General features: G+C 33.6%; 2 protein-coding genes and 1 long non-coding RNA gene across 3 annotated transcripts; 2 read left to right on the top strand and 1 right to left on the bottom strand.

Annotated features, from left to right (window-relative positions):
- The first annotated feature begins 2,403 nt into the window (after positions 1-2,403).
- LOC136062116 (uncharacterized) lies at positions 2,404-3,544 on the top strand. The gene is made up of 2 exons (XR_010623949.1): positions 2,404-2,983; positions 3,157-3,544. It is a non-coding gene; the product is annotated as an uncharacterized LOC136062116 (long non-coding RNA).
- A 1,848-nt stretch (positions 3,545-5,392) lies between these two features.
- Positions 5,393-7,576, top strand: LOC136062107 (omega-hydroxypalmitate O-feruloyl transferase-like). The gene is made up of 3 exons (XM_065760794.1): positions 5,393-5,610; positions 5,719-6,186; positions 6,494-7,576. The coding sequence occupies exons 1-3, from the start codon at positions 5,608-5,610 to the stop codon at positions 7,352-7,354; spliced, it is 1,332 nt and encodes a 443-aa protein (XP_065616866.1). The 5' UTR covers positions 5,393-5,607; the 3' UTR covers positions 7,355-7,576.
- A 217-nt stretch (positions 7,577-7,793) lies between these two features.
- On the bottom strand, positions 7,794-14,729 carry LOC112007148 (actin-related protein 2). The gene is made up of 13 exons (XM_065760784.1): positions 14,284-14,729; positions 13,828-13,938; positions 12,859-12,993; positions 12,669-12,740; positions 12,486-12,564; positions 12,209-12,258; positions 10,598-10,701; positions 10,423-10,491; positions 10,277-10,340; positions 9,768-9,836; positions 9,416-9,499; positions 8,563-8,621; positions 7,794-7,965 (listed from the first exon to the last, which is right to left on the bottom strand). The coding sequence occupies exons 1-13, from the start codon at positions 14,323-14,325 to the stop codon at positions 7,794-7,796; spliced, it is 1,110 nt and encodes a 369-aa protein (XP_065616856.1). The 5' UTR covers positions 14,326-14,729.
- Positions 14,730-15,303: the final 574 nt, after the last annotated feature.

The raw sequence follows: 15,303 nt of genomic DNA, 5'->3' as shown, positions 1-15,303 counted from the left end.
AAGGGAAGAAGATAATATAAAATAGAAGGGAGGCTTTGAGAGAAGGGAATCGGAGAATTAAGAGAGAAATATTGTAGCAATATGAACTGTACTTGTAATCAACTTCAAGGATTATATACAAGAACTAATCTCCTTGGACTATGCCAATGACAATTTTTCTTAGATAAATCCAGTCTATTTTTACTTTATTGTTATTTGGATCCCCTATAGTCGTTACCCAACTCATTAGAGCCTAGTTTCCAACTCACTCTCTACAAATTCATTGTATTGGGCTCTTTAAACCTAGATCCTTTTAACTTTTGGGCTTAAGGCTCAAATTGCATCTTTACAAAAGTGATGTGTTTTTCTTTTCTTTTCTTAAATTGTAACTAAAACCATAATGATGTACTTTTTATTTCTTAGACGGTGTCTTTTTTCTTTTTCTTTTTCTTTTTTGAGAAAACTCTTAGAATGTATCTAGGATCAAAACCAAGTAAATTTCTCTTTTATGATTTAATTCCCAAATTATTCAATAAAGAGGTATTTCATGAAAGGTTTATTATTTTTCAATTTAAATATTAAAAAAAAAATTGACTGCTTTATTGTAAAATCCTTAATTGATTTAAGGGATAAGACATATCCATCTAAGTAATCACGTCACACCCCTAAAAACTTAATATAAAGGTTTTTATTTTTTTTGGGGTGGACAAAGACTTGGACCCTCGAAGAGATCATGGATAAAATAATTAGAGCCCCATCATCCCACTTAAGAGATCATTTGATCATGCACGATACATCAATGATATTTTCAAATTCAATGGACAAATCGCTTGATATTTTTTTTTTTTCATCCCGTACCTATTTCTTAGAGAAATTATTCAATGCACTTGAAAACCACATTAGCAATAATTAGTGGTCTTTTGAACTAGTAATTTAATGCCATATGATTGAGTCATATCTACTCACAATTCTAATCGTAATAAATAAAATAAAATTCTACATGGTATTGGCCTTAATGCAACTACATAAAATAAAATTCTGACTTGACAAGAATTAATGTATGAAATGGTCAAGTCACCCTCTCTTATTAATGAGTACTGAAATGTGTTTGATCCTAATTGGGAAAAAGCATATGGGCATGATTGTCAAGTTCTATTTTATTAATAGATGATTAAATCTACAGTGTATTCTCCATAATTATTGCGCTGATTCAACGTGATTGAGATGAACTTTTTTTCCACATTTTGGTCAGAGGAAAGGAATTGCCGTGCTTCCTAGCCTTGCTTTTGCGGCTTCATTTTGATGTAAGAAATAATTGTAGAATTTTCCGGCCAACTTCCTACCGAACATTGACAGATGAGATGCAAGCTGAGTTCTTAGTCTTTACTTCTTAATGACATCATATCTCTATTCACACATTATGTTCAGCAGCATATCGCAATAATGAGTAATTCTAGAACTGCCGTTCTTTTTTACAGTTACTTATGTGGTCTAGTATAATTGGTTGTCTATGACCTTCACATGGACTCATCACTTTTTTTTTTTCACAATTCATAATTTGTTGCATCAGAATTTTGACAAATTTATGAGCACAAAATAGTGCGGTCCTAGATTTTTTTTCCATTCAAATTCTTTAGAGTTCTTAGGTAGGCTCAATCTATTCATGTTGAAATTAATGAAATGAATTTTGCTACATCATCAACAAATAAGATAGATACCAAGTTGGTGATAGCCAACCTTAAATTAAATGTTGATAACAAGGTTAAATCCAATTCACTTACTTTAAAATGAATATATAAGATTTTTTTAGGAACTATACGGAGAAGTAACCCTAAGTAAGAATGAAAATAGGGCAAGACGAGGTCAGATCAAGGAAAATAAGATAGATACCAAGTTGGTGATAGCCAACCTTAAATTAAATGTTGATAACAAGGTTAAATCCAATTCACTTACTTTAAAATGAATATATAAGATTTTTTTAGGAACTATACAGAGAAGTGACCCTAAGTAAGAATGAAAATAGGGCAAAACGAGGTCAGATCAAGGTGCCAATTTCTCAGCCTATCACATTTTTGGGGAAAAAATAAATAAATTTGTGAGGTGTAGGGCTATAAAGTAGCCAACTTTGTTGAGTAGTGAATGATGGAACTTGATTAGACAACAAAAGTAAATTGTTCACCAGCCTACAAATAATGTTTGAGCTTGACTTATTCTCTTTTTGGACATTCATTTTGTTTACAGGAATTGTAATGTACTTACTCATTTGCTTGTTGCCTAGACTTCTTGTACTACTGTCTGGGGCCTTTAACCATATCATCCATGAGACCATGATCCATCCCATCTTCTTCTTCTCCTTTTTTTGGGTTTTTTTTTTTTTTTTTTTTTGAGAAGACATCCTCCATCTTGGGTTCTCGGGTTAGATTTAGTGGCTAGCTTGAAGAAAATTAAATTTAATATTCTTGACGTTTTCCGTTTCCTATGGAATTCTAGTGACATTTTTCAATTACACCACTGGCTATATCGCTGTTAGTTTGTAACATAAAATATTGTGATATAAAGACAGCTAATGGAACAAAAAGAATGTTCAGAAATTAGAGTTCACTCCTATTCAATGGTGGAGCTAGAGATTGAATTTAGGGGAGCCAAGTAATAGCAGAAGAGGTGGAAACCTATGTGGCTTAAATTTAAAAAATCTAGTACTTAAAAATTTGAAAAATTTGTGTCCTTCCCTATGCAAAAATCAGGTTAGGAGCTTTAAGAACTGGCAAATAAGTCCTAAATTCCTGATCATTTGAGTGGAGCTTATAGAAGGTAGTGATTAAAAAGACTACCACTAATTGTGGTGCAGCAGTTATGGATGGAGCCAATCTTTTTTATACTTGAACTTCCCCTTATATTTTCTATATCTAATGGTGAGCAGAAACTGCGATTGCGGATCGAGGACCCTCCACGAAGAAAGCATATGGTGTATCTAGGAGGTGCAGTCCTTGCAGGAATTATGAAGGTAAATGTCACCTCTCTCTCTCTCTCTCTCGCTACAAGTCTCACAATTGTTGATTGATATAGTATTGCCACCAATTCAGTGATTGCAATTTGTATAATCTCTTATATCTCACTCTGAAGGCTGGTAAGTGAAGTAATCTAAGAAAAATTAAATATGTTGGTCTACACATGCAGGATGCACCTGAGTTTTGGATTAGCAGGGAAGATTATCAAGAAGAAGGAGTTGCTTGTCTAAGCAAATGTGGCCAGGCATGATTTTTGGGGAGCAAAAGCATCACTATGAGCCATTCATAATGGGTGAGATGTCTATATAAATGGGTGTGTGAGCTGAGATGCCATGTTTTTACCATCTTTACGTCCCTATGAGCCTTCGATAAAGCTTATTGAAAGAGTTTGACAAACGGGATAAAACTCATCATAGCATCACTCTGTTGTATAACTAGAAAAATTGAAAATCTATAGAAGAAAATCATTCAATATTTTGTAGCTGTTGTTTTCTAACCATTGTATTTTATTTTGACGGGAGTTAAAAGTGTCAAGTTTTCAGCTGCATTGTGACAAAGCTTATGTGTTAGACTTTGAGTTTTTACTTTATTTAATTTGTTTGGGAGAGAGAGAGAGAGAGAGAGAGAGAGGGTTTGAACTTTGAAGACACGATAGTTGAAACGTGACTACTTGCCAAGCATGTGCACTTCTAAATGTCACGGATAACTTTTCAAGCTCATATGAGCTCTGTATGAATTTCATATTATCCATTTGATGCGAATATGAAATTGTTTTTTAACTATGAAAAAGAAAAAGAAAAAGAAAAAACAAACAGAAAAGGTGGTTGTTCGTTTAATGAACACTACCAAAAAGATCTTTATCCACAGTCAACAAAAAGAAGATATTTTGTGCCTCAAAATATGACGATAGAAAAATGGGAGAGGCAGCTGCTCCAGGTTAGGATATCTTTGTTGATCTAATAAACTAATACGGGTTCTCAATTTAAAAATTTCTAGTTGATCTGATAAACAAAAGGCTATTCAAGTTAAGGATTTCTAGTTGATCTAATTGTTAATAACGAATAAAAGAGCGTCTAGTGCTTCCAGGCAATATCTCAACGAATTTGGTACGAGGAAATGTGTCATCTAGCTTAGTTGCTTACCTGACTCTTAATTTTAGAATAGAAAATTCAGAGTAAACATAACAACCTATAACAAATCCTATATTCTATACTATTTAGCCTTTAATATGTCACTATTTTCTACCATTTGAGTTTTCAAACATGATGATCCAAATTGATTGGATTAGTGTTTGGAGTTTCTTGATGCTTTCCTGCTTTGCTTAAAAAAAAGAAAAAAAAAAAAGAAAAAAAAAAGTAATGTTAACGGGCAATTGTTAATAAATCATTTTAGAAAAGTTTTGACACTACTTTCATGAAGAATATAAAAAGTTATCAAAAATTATTATTATTATTTTTTTTTTTGTAATAAAAAGTTTTGGGTAAATTCCACTAACATACCCTAAGGTTTTGGCTAATGTTAACCAGATCCAAGACTTTTCAAAACTGGCTAGTTTAGTCCCTAAAGCTAACTTAGTCCCTAAACAGTTAGTTATTTTTTCTCAATTGTTTTAAGGACTAAACTGGTTTTAGAGATCAAATTGGTTAGTTTTGAAAAGTCTTGGACTTGGTTAGCATTAGTCCAAACCTCAGGTGTATAAATGAAATTTACTAAAAAAATTTTAAAAAAATTTCTTAAATCAATGTTCTTATTGCGGTCGTTAACTTTTTCCTTAAAAAAGAAATGATCAAGATATTAATGGATTTTTTGGATTTTTGTACGTTGTTATCTTGAAGTAACAACTAATAGATGATCTGGCATCCATAAGTTAGTTTTCTTCCTGTTCTCGAACTCTGTTTTCCAAATTCTAAGCAACCACACAAGGTACATTGCTTTTTGGAATTATGTATTGACTCAGTAAAAAAGCAACCTAACAAGTAACACGTGCCATGACATTGATCATGATTCATGAATCCCTTTTCCTCTTACTACATACAACTTTGAATAGTTTGATCATAGAGGAGAAAGAGCAAGCAATAAAGATAAGAGCAAAGGAACCAAGTAAGCAAAATTCGGGTGCCAACCCTCACCAAATAATAAGCCCCCACTCTTCCTTACAATGTGTCTGGCACTCTGACTCTAGATACCTTTGTCTGGTATTGTTAGGTCCCAAGACCAGTGACCTACCGCACCCATAAGACCAAAACTCAGTCATAAACAAGACTAATTAGACTATGTCCAATAAACAAAACCATCTCTTTCTGCAAAATCATCAGCAATCATGCACAACTACCCATCCCTTTCACATTATGTTTCAATTGCTTAAGGAATGACGCATTATTTAGGCTGGGGCTATTCACTTTCCATAAATAGCTTCTCATCCCATTGGAAAAAGGATCAGACTCATCTAATAAATTGTGTGACAGACACCAGGTTTTCCAAACCACACATTCGTTTCTAAATTAGTACTATTAGTTTTTGGTTCCTGGGCTTTTCCTACAGAGTGTGAAGCATTATAAGAGCGTTGAGCCTTCCCTTTCAATTTATTAAAAAACTTTTGTCACTTCCACAGATTGTTCACATGGTTTGTTTTCATATAATCAATAAATATGCACTGAATTCATACATTTAAAAATATAAACCATGCCCTTCTTTTAGCTTATTTATCTAATTATCTATCATTTTGACTCAGGTTGTAGAGGTTCAAGAATCTGCTGTAATGGAGAGCTGTAATGGCAATGTGTTTCAACTTAGTGTGAAACAAGGAGAGCCAACTTTGGTTCCTCCTGCAGAGGAAACAGAGAAGGGTCTATATTTCCTTTCAAACCTTGACCAGAACATTGCGGTGATCGTTCGTACTATCTATTGCTTCAAGTCAGATGAGATAGGAAATGAGAAGGCTTGGGAAGTGATCAGGAATGCCTTGGAAAAGGTTCTTGTTCACTATTACCCGCTTGCTGGGAGGCTAACTATCAGCTCTGAGGGTAAGCTCATTGTGGATTGCAATGGAGAGGGAGCTATTTTTGTTGAGGCTGAAGCAAACTGTTCAATGAAAGAGATAGGAGACATAACAAAGCCTGACCCTGAGACTCTCAGGAAGCTGGTTTATGATATTCCTGGAGCAAAGAACATACTAGAGGTGCCTCCCTTGGTGGCTCAGGTATGTAAACCCCTTAAAATATATTTGACTTTATTTCTAGTTGTAGTTCTTTGTTGTACGTAATTGAAGAGAAGGATTTAGTAAAGACATTCTCACAAGTCACATTCACAATGGTCTTCCTGAGCTAAATGAATTTAGGATGTCTTTGCAGTCACTTAAATGCGTATAATTTTCACAAAATTTAACCATACCAGTATGCAAAAACTCTTTGTGTAAATAATAGGATCTCCCTATCTTTCTTTTATGTTCATGCATGAGACCTCTCACAACTTGGGAGATCACTGTTAAGTGTTAATTTTTCCTCCAGGTGACTAAGTTCAAGTGTGGAGGATTTGTTCTTGGGCTGTGCATGAATCATTGTATGTTTGATGGCATTGGTGCTATGGAGTTTGTGAACTCATGGGGTGAAACAGCCAGAGGCTTGCCAATAGCTGTCCCTCCATTCCTAAACAGAAGCTTACTTAAGGCCCGCAACCCGCCAGAGATAGAGCACCAGCATCAGGAATTTGCCGAGATAGAAGACAAGTCCTGCATCAGTGACATTTATAATGATGAATTGGTGTATAGGTCCTTCTGTTTTGACCCTGAGAAGCTAGAAAAACTAAAGATGAAAGCCATGGAAAATGGGGTTCTTGACAAGTGCACTACATTTGAAGTCCTCTCAGCATTTGTGTGGAAAGCTAGAACTGAGGCACTGGGGTTTCTGCCTGACCAAAAAACAAAGCTCCTATTTGCTGTTGATGGGAGGCCTAAATTTAACCCACCACTACCAAAAGGGTACTTTGGCAATGGAATTGTGTTAACAAATTCTATATGCCAAGCAGGTGAACTACTAGAGAAGCCACTTTCATTTGCAGTGGGGTTGGTTAAGAATGCAATTAAGATGGTCACAGATAGTTACATGAGATCAGCCATAGATTACTTTGAAATAACAAGAGCTAGGCCATCTTTGTCTTCCACCCTTTTGATCACTACTTGGTCCAGGCTATCTTTCCACACAACAGACTTTGGATGGGGTGAACCTGTTCTATCAGGGCCAGTGGCATTGCCTGAGAAGGAAGTGACTTTGTTCTTGTCTCATGGCAAAGAAAGGAAAAGCATAAATGTGCTTATGGGTTTGCCAGCTTCTTCCATGAAGATCTTCCAAGAACTGGTGCAGATTTATTGAAAAAAAATTAATGTCTACATGATGCTGTTGATTTTAAAAAATTACTATCACCACATTGGTCTAGTTTATCTTATATTATTCATCATAGTTCGTTAATAGGCAAGTCAAAGAAAATTATGCGTGGCCAAGTCAAGTTGGAAGGTGAATTATGTATTACGAATATGTTATTTCCGCATCTTTCTTTTATATATTGGAGTTGGAAACTAAAAGGTTTGCAAATGAGATGTTATGGATTCCTTATTCTGCTAAAAAAAATGACTCCCTATTAAAGAAGTGAAGAACAACATAAACACTTTGGAGCTGTTTTTTATGAGAACGCAAGTCTTTTATTAATTTGAAATTGGTAAATTATTTTGCAGCTGGTTCTTTTATTTTTATTTTTTATTTTATTTCCCTTCCCGAATGAGTATCATTAATTAAATCAATTATATAACAAAAGCTAGTCAAGGGGGCAAGCCATCTTCATCCTATAAAAAAAAAAAATTAAAAGAAGGCGAAGTATTTTTATTCTTCTGAACTGTAACACCCACAACTCAAAACTTACCTTCAACCCATCTTTGTTTCCCTTCAGAACAACTTCAAGATAACGATCCAGTATTTCTTTCTCCAAACTGAAGGAAAAATAAAAACTAAAAATCAGAACTTCAACAATTTATACTAAGAAACTATATAAAAAGCACAGCAACAACAAATGATGTGCCCACAGGATAAGAAAGAATTTACTAGGCCCCAGATTCTGAAGACTTCTTCAAATTCCCAGGTTCAAAGTTACTAAGATTTAGGAACGTGTTCTATATGTAAGCTAGCAACAGTGATGGTGGATTGATGGTCATACAATACACTATATCCAATTAGTAACCATTAAAGCAGTCACCAACTAAATTTTTCAGGCATCTTTAAATTGACATGTTTCAGAAAATTAATGCTGATTAACCATCATAAAAAGAAGTCCCTTCTTGTTCGTAATCAATTATTTTGATAACCAAACATTATTTTGGAGTCTTCTCTGAAATTTTCAAGCGCTTTGAGATAACCTGGAGTATGAGGCAGGAATGTAATAACATAAAATCTAATGTATGCTAAGTAATCAAATACAATAGAAAATGAGATAACCTGTGCAGAACATAATTGGCAAGGACAAAACTACTTTATACAAGAGCAAATGAGGTTCATATCTGAAGAAAACAAAGAGTGGTTTACAGTATTACCGACTAGGTAATCCAGGATACATGGTGCTCCCTCCACTTAAGACTATATGCTGGTAAAGCTGCAAAAGATAAATACATAAAAATTTAGAAACACATGGCAGGGAGTTCACATTCACAACAAAACAAAGGGATATACGGCTAAGGTATGGCCCTAAGTTTACTAAGACCTGCCCCTGAAGTGGCACTAGTTTTACTCATCAATCTGAATTCTTCAATTATGGTTACCATCTAAGAAGAAGCTAAGATGAAAATCCTAACCATTATATGATCAATAACTAGGCTGCAATATTTATATGCAGCAACAGAGAATCTAAATCATGGTTGCCAGATCAGGATTAATTGCCAGATCAGAAAAGAGCAGGTACAGAATATTGAATAGTACTTAAAAACAGGATTTATTGCCCCACAAGAAAAAGTGGGAAAGCAAAGGCAAACAAAACCAATTAAAACGCCTAGATATATCTAAAAGTCGTAATACATTACTAAGTATACCAATTGGTAGTTACTCCAGGCATGATATCACACATAGGTGCAGCTTTTTCTTTGGGTTGTACATATGTGCAACTTGTAAAATGGAAAACAGAGAAATAAAACCATTGGCATTTATATTTTCTTTTTCTTTTTAAAAAAGAAAAAGGAAAGGTATTAGAAAAACTAGCAAACCCAGTGAGTGTACAAATTCAATGTGAGAAGTTAGAGCTTACTTCGAACATATATCAACCTTACAGCATTGTATTTTCACTCAGAACAGAGAATTTCACATCCTCATCATACCTATCACAGATATTATTAATGCTTAATTAAAGTTTAAAAGCATGTTACAAAAATTATGTTTTGGTAATAATAATAGTACCATCATACGATTGTCAATATCCATCTCCTGAATGCAGCGAAATACCATGTCAGCCATCCCATCACCTTCAACATCTATGAGTTCCTGCAAAGAAGGAGAACCTCTGAACTTCCTCTAATATTCTGATAAAATGGAATTTGCTCTAAAACTGATTACGACAATCACAATAGATCAAATATAATAGTGTAGTTCAATTGACATCCATTTACAGAATATATATAATCAATAGGAACAACCAGAAACATAACATCTGATCAATTACACATTAAACAACCAGTTGTCAGATTATACATTAAGGCAAAGAAAAACATGGAGACATGCAAAACAAAAGTCAAAAGAAGTACAGGCTTACTGGAGTGAAAAGAGCCTCAGGAGCCTGGAAACGTTCAGTGCCAACTTTAATGACCCTTCCATCTGGCAGCTGGTTAATGTGACATAATGAATTAATTTTACATGGATTATATAACTTTTTATTAAAAACACAAAGTTTCAGAATATAGAAAATCCAAACAGGCAAGAAATAAGTTTAACTTTGCCATATAAGGAGGAAAGTCACAGTATAACTTATCCAAATAAATAAATAAATAAAGGAGAGAAGTCATTGATATTCATCTCTCTCTCTCTCTCTCTCTCTCTCTCTCTCTCTCTCTCTATATATATATATATATATGCATGTGCAAGTGTGTATATATCTCTCTCTCTCTCTCTCTCTCTCTCTCTCTATATATATATATATATATATATGCATGTGCAAGTGTGTATATATAAGCTTCAATCAAGCCATGCATATAGAATTGCACATTTGAACATTTATATAGAAACAACCATAAGAACTATAAGAAACTAAGAAAATGAACTCACAGTATAATTCTTAACAAGGATAGTGGTCTCAAGTCCCAATTGATACTCTCTCTTGTAATCATAACTGTAGGAAAACAGATATACCATTATATGCCAATGCATCAAGTTCCACAAAATCAGAATATAACATGAGATTGCATGTTCACCTTATATAGCAGAGTTTCTCTTTAATTTCCCTAACACTCTCAAAATCTGCAGTCCGATTCATTGCATACCTTCAGCAACAAAAGTCGTGTTTCTCCAATTAAAATGGAAGTTTAAATCAAGGAAAAAAAATCAATGTTAATTATAATGATCCTACTGATAAAGCATTGACCTCACCCTCTTCGTGATAGCAAATCAACCAGATATGATGTTATATGTCGGCCAGCTACATTCATCCGTTTTGTAAGGTGAGGGAAAGAGTAGCCATCAACTACAGGAACCTGGACAGAGATCAAGTGATAATACTCTAAAATGAACCTCCAGGCTTAAAGTATATCATAATGCTAATACCCTTTACAACTTTCTACATTAAGCTATGCCCTAGATGCACTAATGCTAACTGGTAAAGGCTTAAAGTATACCATAATGCTAATACCCTTTACAAGTGGATGAAACTAGACATATAATTAATGTCAAGTTAGAAATTTGGAGAGATGTTTCAGAGTCTAAAGGCTTTCGGCTAAGTAGGAATAAAAGAAAGTGCATGGAATGTGAGTTTGGCAAAAGTAGAAATAAACACAAAGGGGTTGTAACACTTGATGACCAAGAAATACCAAAGAGCAAGATTTATTGATATCTTGGATCAATAGATCATAAGGATGGAGAGATTGAACAGGATGTGAATCACAAGATAAGAGCAAGGTGGATGAAGTGGAGAAGTGCATCAAAAGTCTTGTGTTATTGTAGAATACCTATTAAGTAAAGGGAAATTATTATAAGATTGCTATAAGACCAATACTCTATGGTACGTAGTTAAGAAGTTACAAGTTCATAAAAATGAGTGTAATTGAAATGAGAATATTATAATGGATAAGTGGAGATACAAGGAAATATAGGATTCAAATGAGAAATCCACTTAAAGATAAAGGTATCTCTTATTGCAGAAAAGATAAGGGAGAGTTTCTTGAGATATTTTAGCAAATAATGCATAGTGAGGACGAGTGAGTTAATTCAAGTTGAGAGAATAAAGAAAGGTAATAGAGAGTATGACAATAACATTAGGTTTCTGTTTAGGAACAGCTTATTAATCTGAAACTGAAATTTTTTTTACTGAAAATAATGTAGATAAAGCTAAAAGGTAGCTGAAATAGTATAATAGGACCCATGAATAGTACCAAAAAGTGCAATAGGACCCATGAATAGTAGCAAAAATAAGCTGAATAGTAAAAAAAACTGACTTTTTAATTTGTGCCAAACGCACACTAGTAGTAGTAGTAAAAAGAACATGACAATTAAAGAAGTAAAGAAGTAACATAAAGTAAGACTTCGGCCAACCCACCCTAATTAGTCCATCAAGGAACCATTCCTGACCCCCAAAATTTTGGTACTAAAGCTTGATTGTAAGATTGTTGTTGTAGTTTTTATAGTGGGAGAAGCATCTAATTCGCATAATTACAAAATCTAAGAAAACATAGAGAATAAGTTTAGTCATGAAGTAAAGTGGACTCGTATCACCTTTTTTTTCAAGGAGAATGAAGTCGATACCATTACTAATAGCACAAACTGAAACAATAACTTGTTTCAAAAGTTTTTTAAATAAAACTTGAAACACTACCAAATAAATGATTAAATAAAAAAATGATATCACTCCAGATTTTATATAATTGCAATAAATTCAACATCCATGAACTGATCAGACCAAATTGATAAATTGACAAGAGGAAAGATAATAGTGGAAGTTCATTACAATAATATAATTCACGAAAATATGGTTCTTAAGCAATTTACCACATGAGTAACACCATCACCAGAGTCAATAACTAATCCAGTTAGCAAACCTGCGAGGAAGTCAAGGAAATGCTGAGACACATAACTAAAAAGGGATGGTAATGTTGTGTATAAAATATGTAGCAAAATTAGTATTAATAAGGAGTTTTAAAGTTTTTCCACCAAAAATGTAGCAAAGGCATCATGATGAGATTCACTGTTATTGTCTTCTTCTTTTTTTTAAGAACATTTTGAAGAATATTAAAAAATTATAACCTTCGATCATCTTTATAAGCACCTTGAGCATACAATGTCAAAACAGCTTGGATTTGGATGAAGACACCAGCAAAGTTGTACTTCTCAAACATGGTCTCAACCTGTTAAATAATGAAAAGCCAATATCATGATTCAAAATATAAATTAGGATAAAGATAAGTTTACCAAAGATAATCATTTTAGAAAAGAAAAAACGATCACAAACCATTTTTTCACGATTTTTTGAAGGATTAAGAGGTGGGTCTGTAAGCAAAATCTTGCATTCTGTTGGATCAATCTGTTAATAGAAAGTTTGAAACAGACTTAGTAATGATCCAATGAAACTGTATCAAGAAAAGAATAAACAAGATTTACAGTATAGGTTGCCACAGCAATCAGAACCTCTTGACACTTACTTTCAATTCATTGTAAAATGCATGGTCCCACACATGACTCATATCTTCCCAGTTTTGCACGATACCATTGCTGACAGGATAAGATACATCGAGTTGATGCCGCAAGTCTGCACAAGATTCTCCAACCACAATATCCTAAATGAATAAGAAATGAAGAACAGCCTCTCAGAATTAAGAACTAAGCATAAGCAATAAATGATTGGGAGCAATGTACTAAAGACCACAGAGCATGTGCAGTGAACACGAATATAAAATCATCAAAAGCATACTAACTCCTTAACACAAGTCATAGATTTGCCTCCATGTCAATTTTCAACAACAGTAAAAATAGCAAGGGATATATAATAACCTTCTCATTTCATTAAATTCGACAGTAGCAGTAAACATTAGAATGTAATATACATTCATTCACTGATTGACATATATAGTTAGGGAAACCATTTGCAATAATACACCATGAAATTGTTTTAACGAGAAACCAGCATATAACATGATTTGAAGTTTTTCCTACAGATCCTGCTTGTGGTCTAAGAACACAAAATGCAAATTTTTGTCCTAGAGAAGAAAATTAGTTTACCCTTAGCTCTTGCTCGAGGAGTGATTCTTCATACCGAATTAATAACTAAGAATAAGCATAAACGATTGGCAGCTATGTACTTAAGACTACAGAGCATGTGTAGTGAACAAGATTATAAAATCAAAACCAAGCATGCTAACTCCTTAACACTAAGTCATATATTTGCCTCCATGTCAGTTTTCAACAACAGTAAAGGAATAACAAGGGATACATAATAACCTTCTCATTTCATTCAATTCGACTGTAGTAGTAAACATAAGAATGGAATGTACATTCATTGACAGATCAACATATATAGTTATGGAAACCATTTGCAATAATAACATGAAGATTTGTAGATTTTCCCAGAAATCCCATTTGTGGTCTAAGAACACAAAATGCAATTAGTTTACCTTTAGCTCTTGTTCCACAAGTGATTCTTCGTACCGAAGCATAGGCCTTCCCACAACACAAGGGAATACCGATGTAGGGAAATTCTCTCCAGCAAAGCCGCATTTGACATACTACATACAACAACAACAACAACAACAACAACAAAATTTTAGTCCCAAAACAGACTAATCGAAATCATTCACAAGTAACTAACATTAAAAAACCCAAGTTACATAAATAAAAAACAAAAGTACAAATCGAAATAAGCAAATCCATTGACAAATAAACCAATAATGTCATGTGTTTCCACAAAATTGATTTGAGAAGCAAAACCTCGTTTAGCTCAGCTAGTCAAACAAACACTAATCAAATCTCGCCTTCTTACCTAGTAATTACAATCCTAAATTATATATTATTTGATGGGTCGAAGAAAAAGGTAAAGAAGAGTAATTGGAAACGAAAATTAGTAAACATACCCCAGTGCCATTGTCACAAACGACGACGTTTCTGTTGTCCATAGTCGGGGTGGGTTTGCTTTGCTTGCTAGTGTAGTGGAGTGTGAAACGGTGTTGGTTTCTTCATCTATGATCTTTTAAACTCATACCCATAGATCTTCAACCAGGTTTAGCTTTGCGTGCAAATGAAGACTTTTAAGGAAAATAATAATAATAATAATATAGCGTCTGTTTTACGTGGTTTTAATCAAATACAACCTAAATAAAAACATCATCAATTTGCAGATCCAGGAAGGTAAAACAAAAAAGGAGTTTGTGTATCTAGGTCGGTCGGAGAGAGAAGTGAAGTGGGGCTCGAATCTGAATTACTGAATATACAGAGAGAGAGAGAAGAGAGAGCAAAATACTGTATTTTATCGATTTCGATGCTTTGTTTTCTGTTGTTATGACGACTAAAATCGTCGCCATTTTAGTCCCAATAAAATTTCCAAATGCATAACTTTGCGCTTGTCAATTAACCTCTTTTTTTTTTCTTTTTTTTTTAAATAAATATAAGTAGGCAGAATTTTTTTTTTTTTTTTTTTTTTTTTTTTTTTGGGAACAAGTAGGCAGAATTGAATTCGTGAGATGTAAAAATTAAGATGGTAAAAAGATAAAAGGTTGAAACTTTTTTAGCATCCGAATTTTTACATCTCACAATCAAGTGGTAATAGCATGATTGCACCATATCTAAATCTAGGATTGTGAATAAACTGAAGTTGTTCATAAATAACTTAAGATCAATTTGATAAAAAGATAATTAATGTTTGTTTATAAATAAGTCAAACTTAAGTCTCAGTTTTAGGCTTTTTTTAATAAACAAGCTAAGCTCAAGAAAAAGAATTTGTTCATAAACAAGCTCGTGAGCTATAAGCCTTGTTACAAAACAAGTTGATCATAGACTCATTTATAGGTTTGATAGATGTTTGCTAAATAAAATCATCACTCATATCTTGATAATAACATGGTCCACATGGAACCACTACTCATTAGTTTGATTTT

Source organism: Quercus suber, unplaced genomic scaffold, assembly GCF_002906115.3.
Source record: "Quercus suber isolate HL8 unplaced genomic scaffold, Cork oak 2.0 scaffold_382, whole genome shotgun sequence".
NCBI classification, from domain to species: domain Eukaryota; kingdom Viridiplantae; phylum Streptophyta; class Magnoliopsida; order Fagales; family Fagaceae; genus Quercus; species Quercus suber.
Note: the sequence above shows the minus strand (reverse complement) of the source record. Positions and strands in the feature narration are given on the sequence as shown.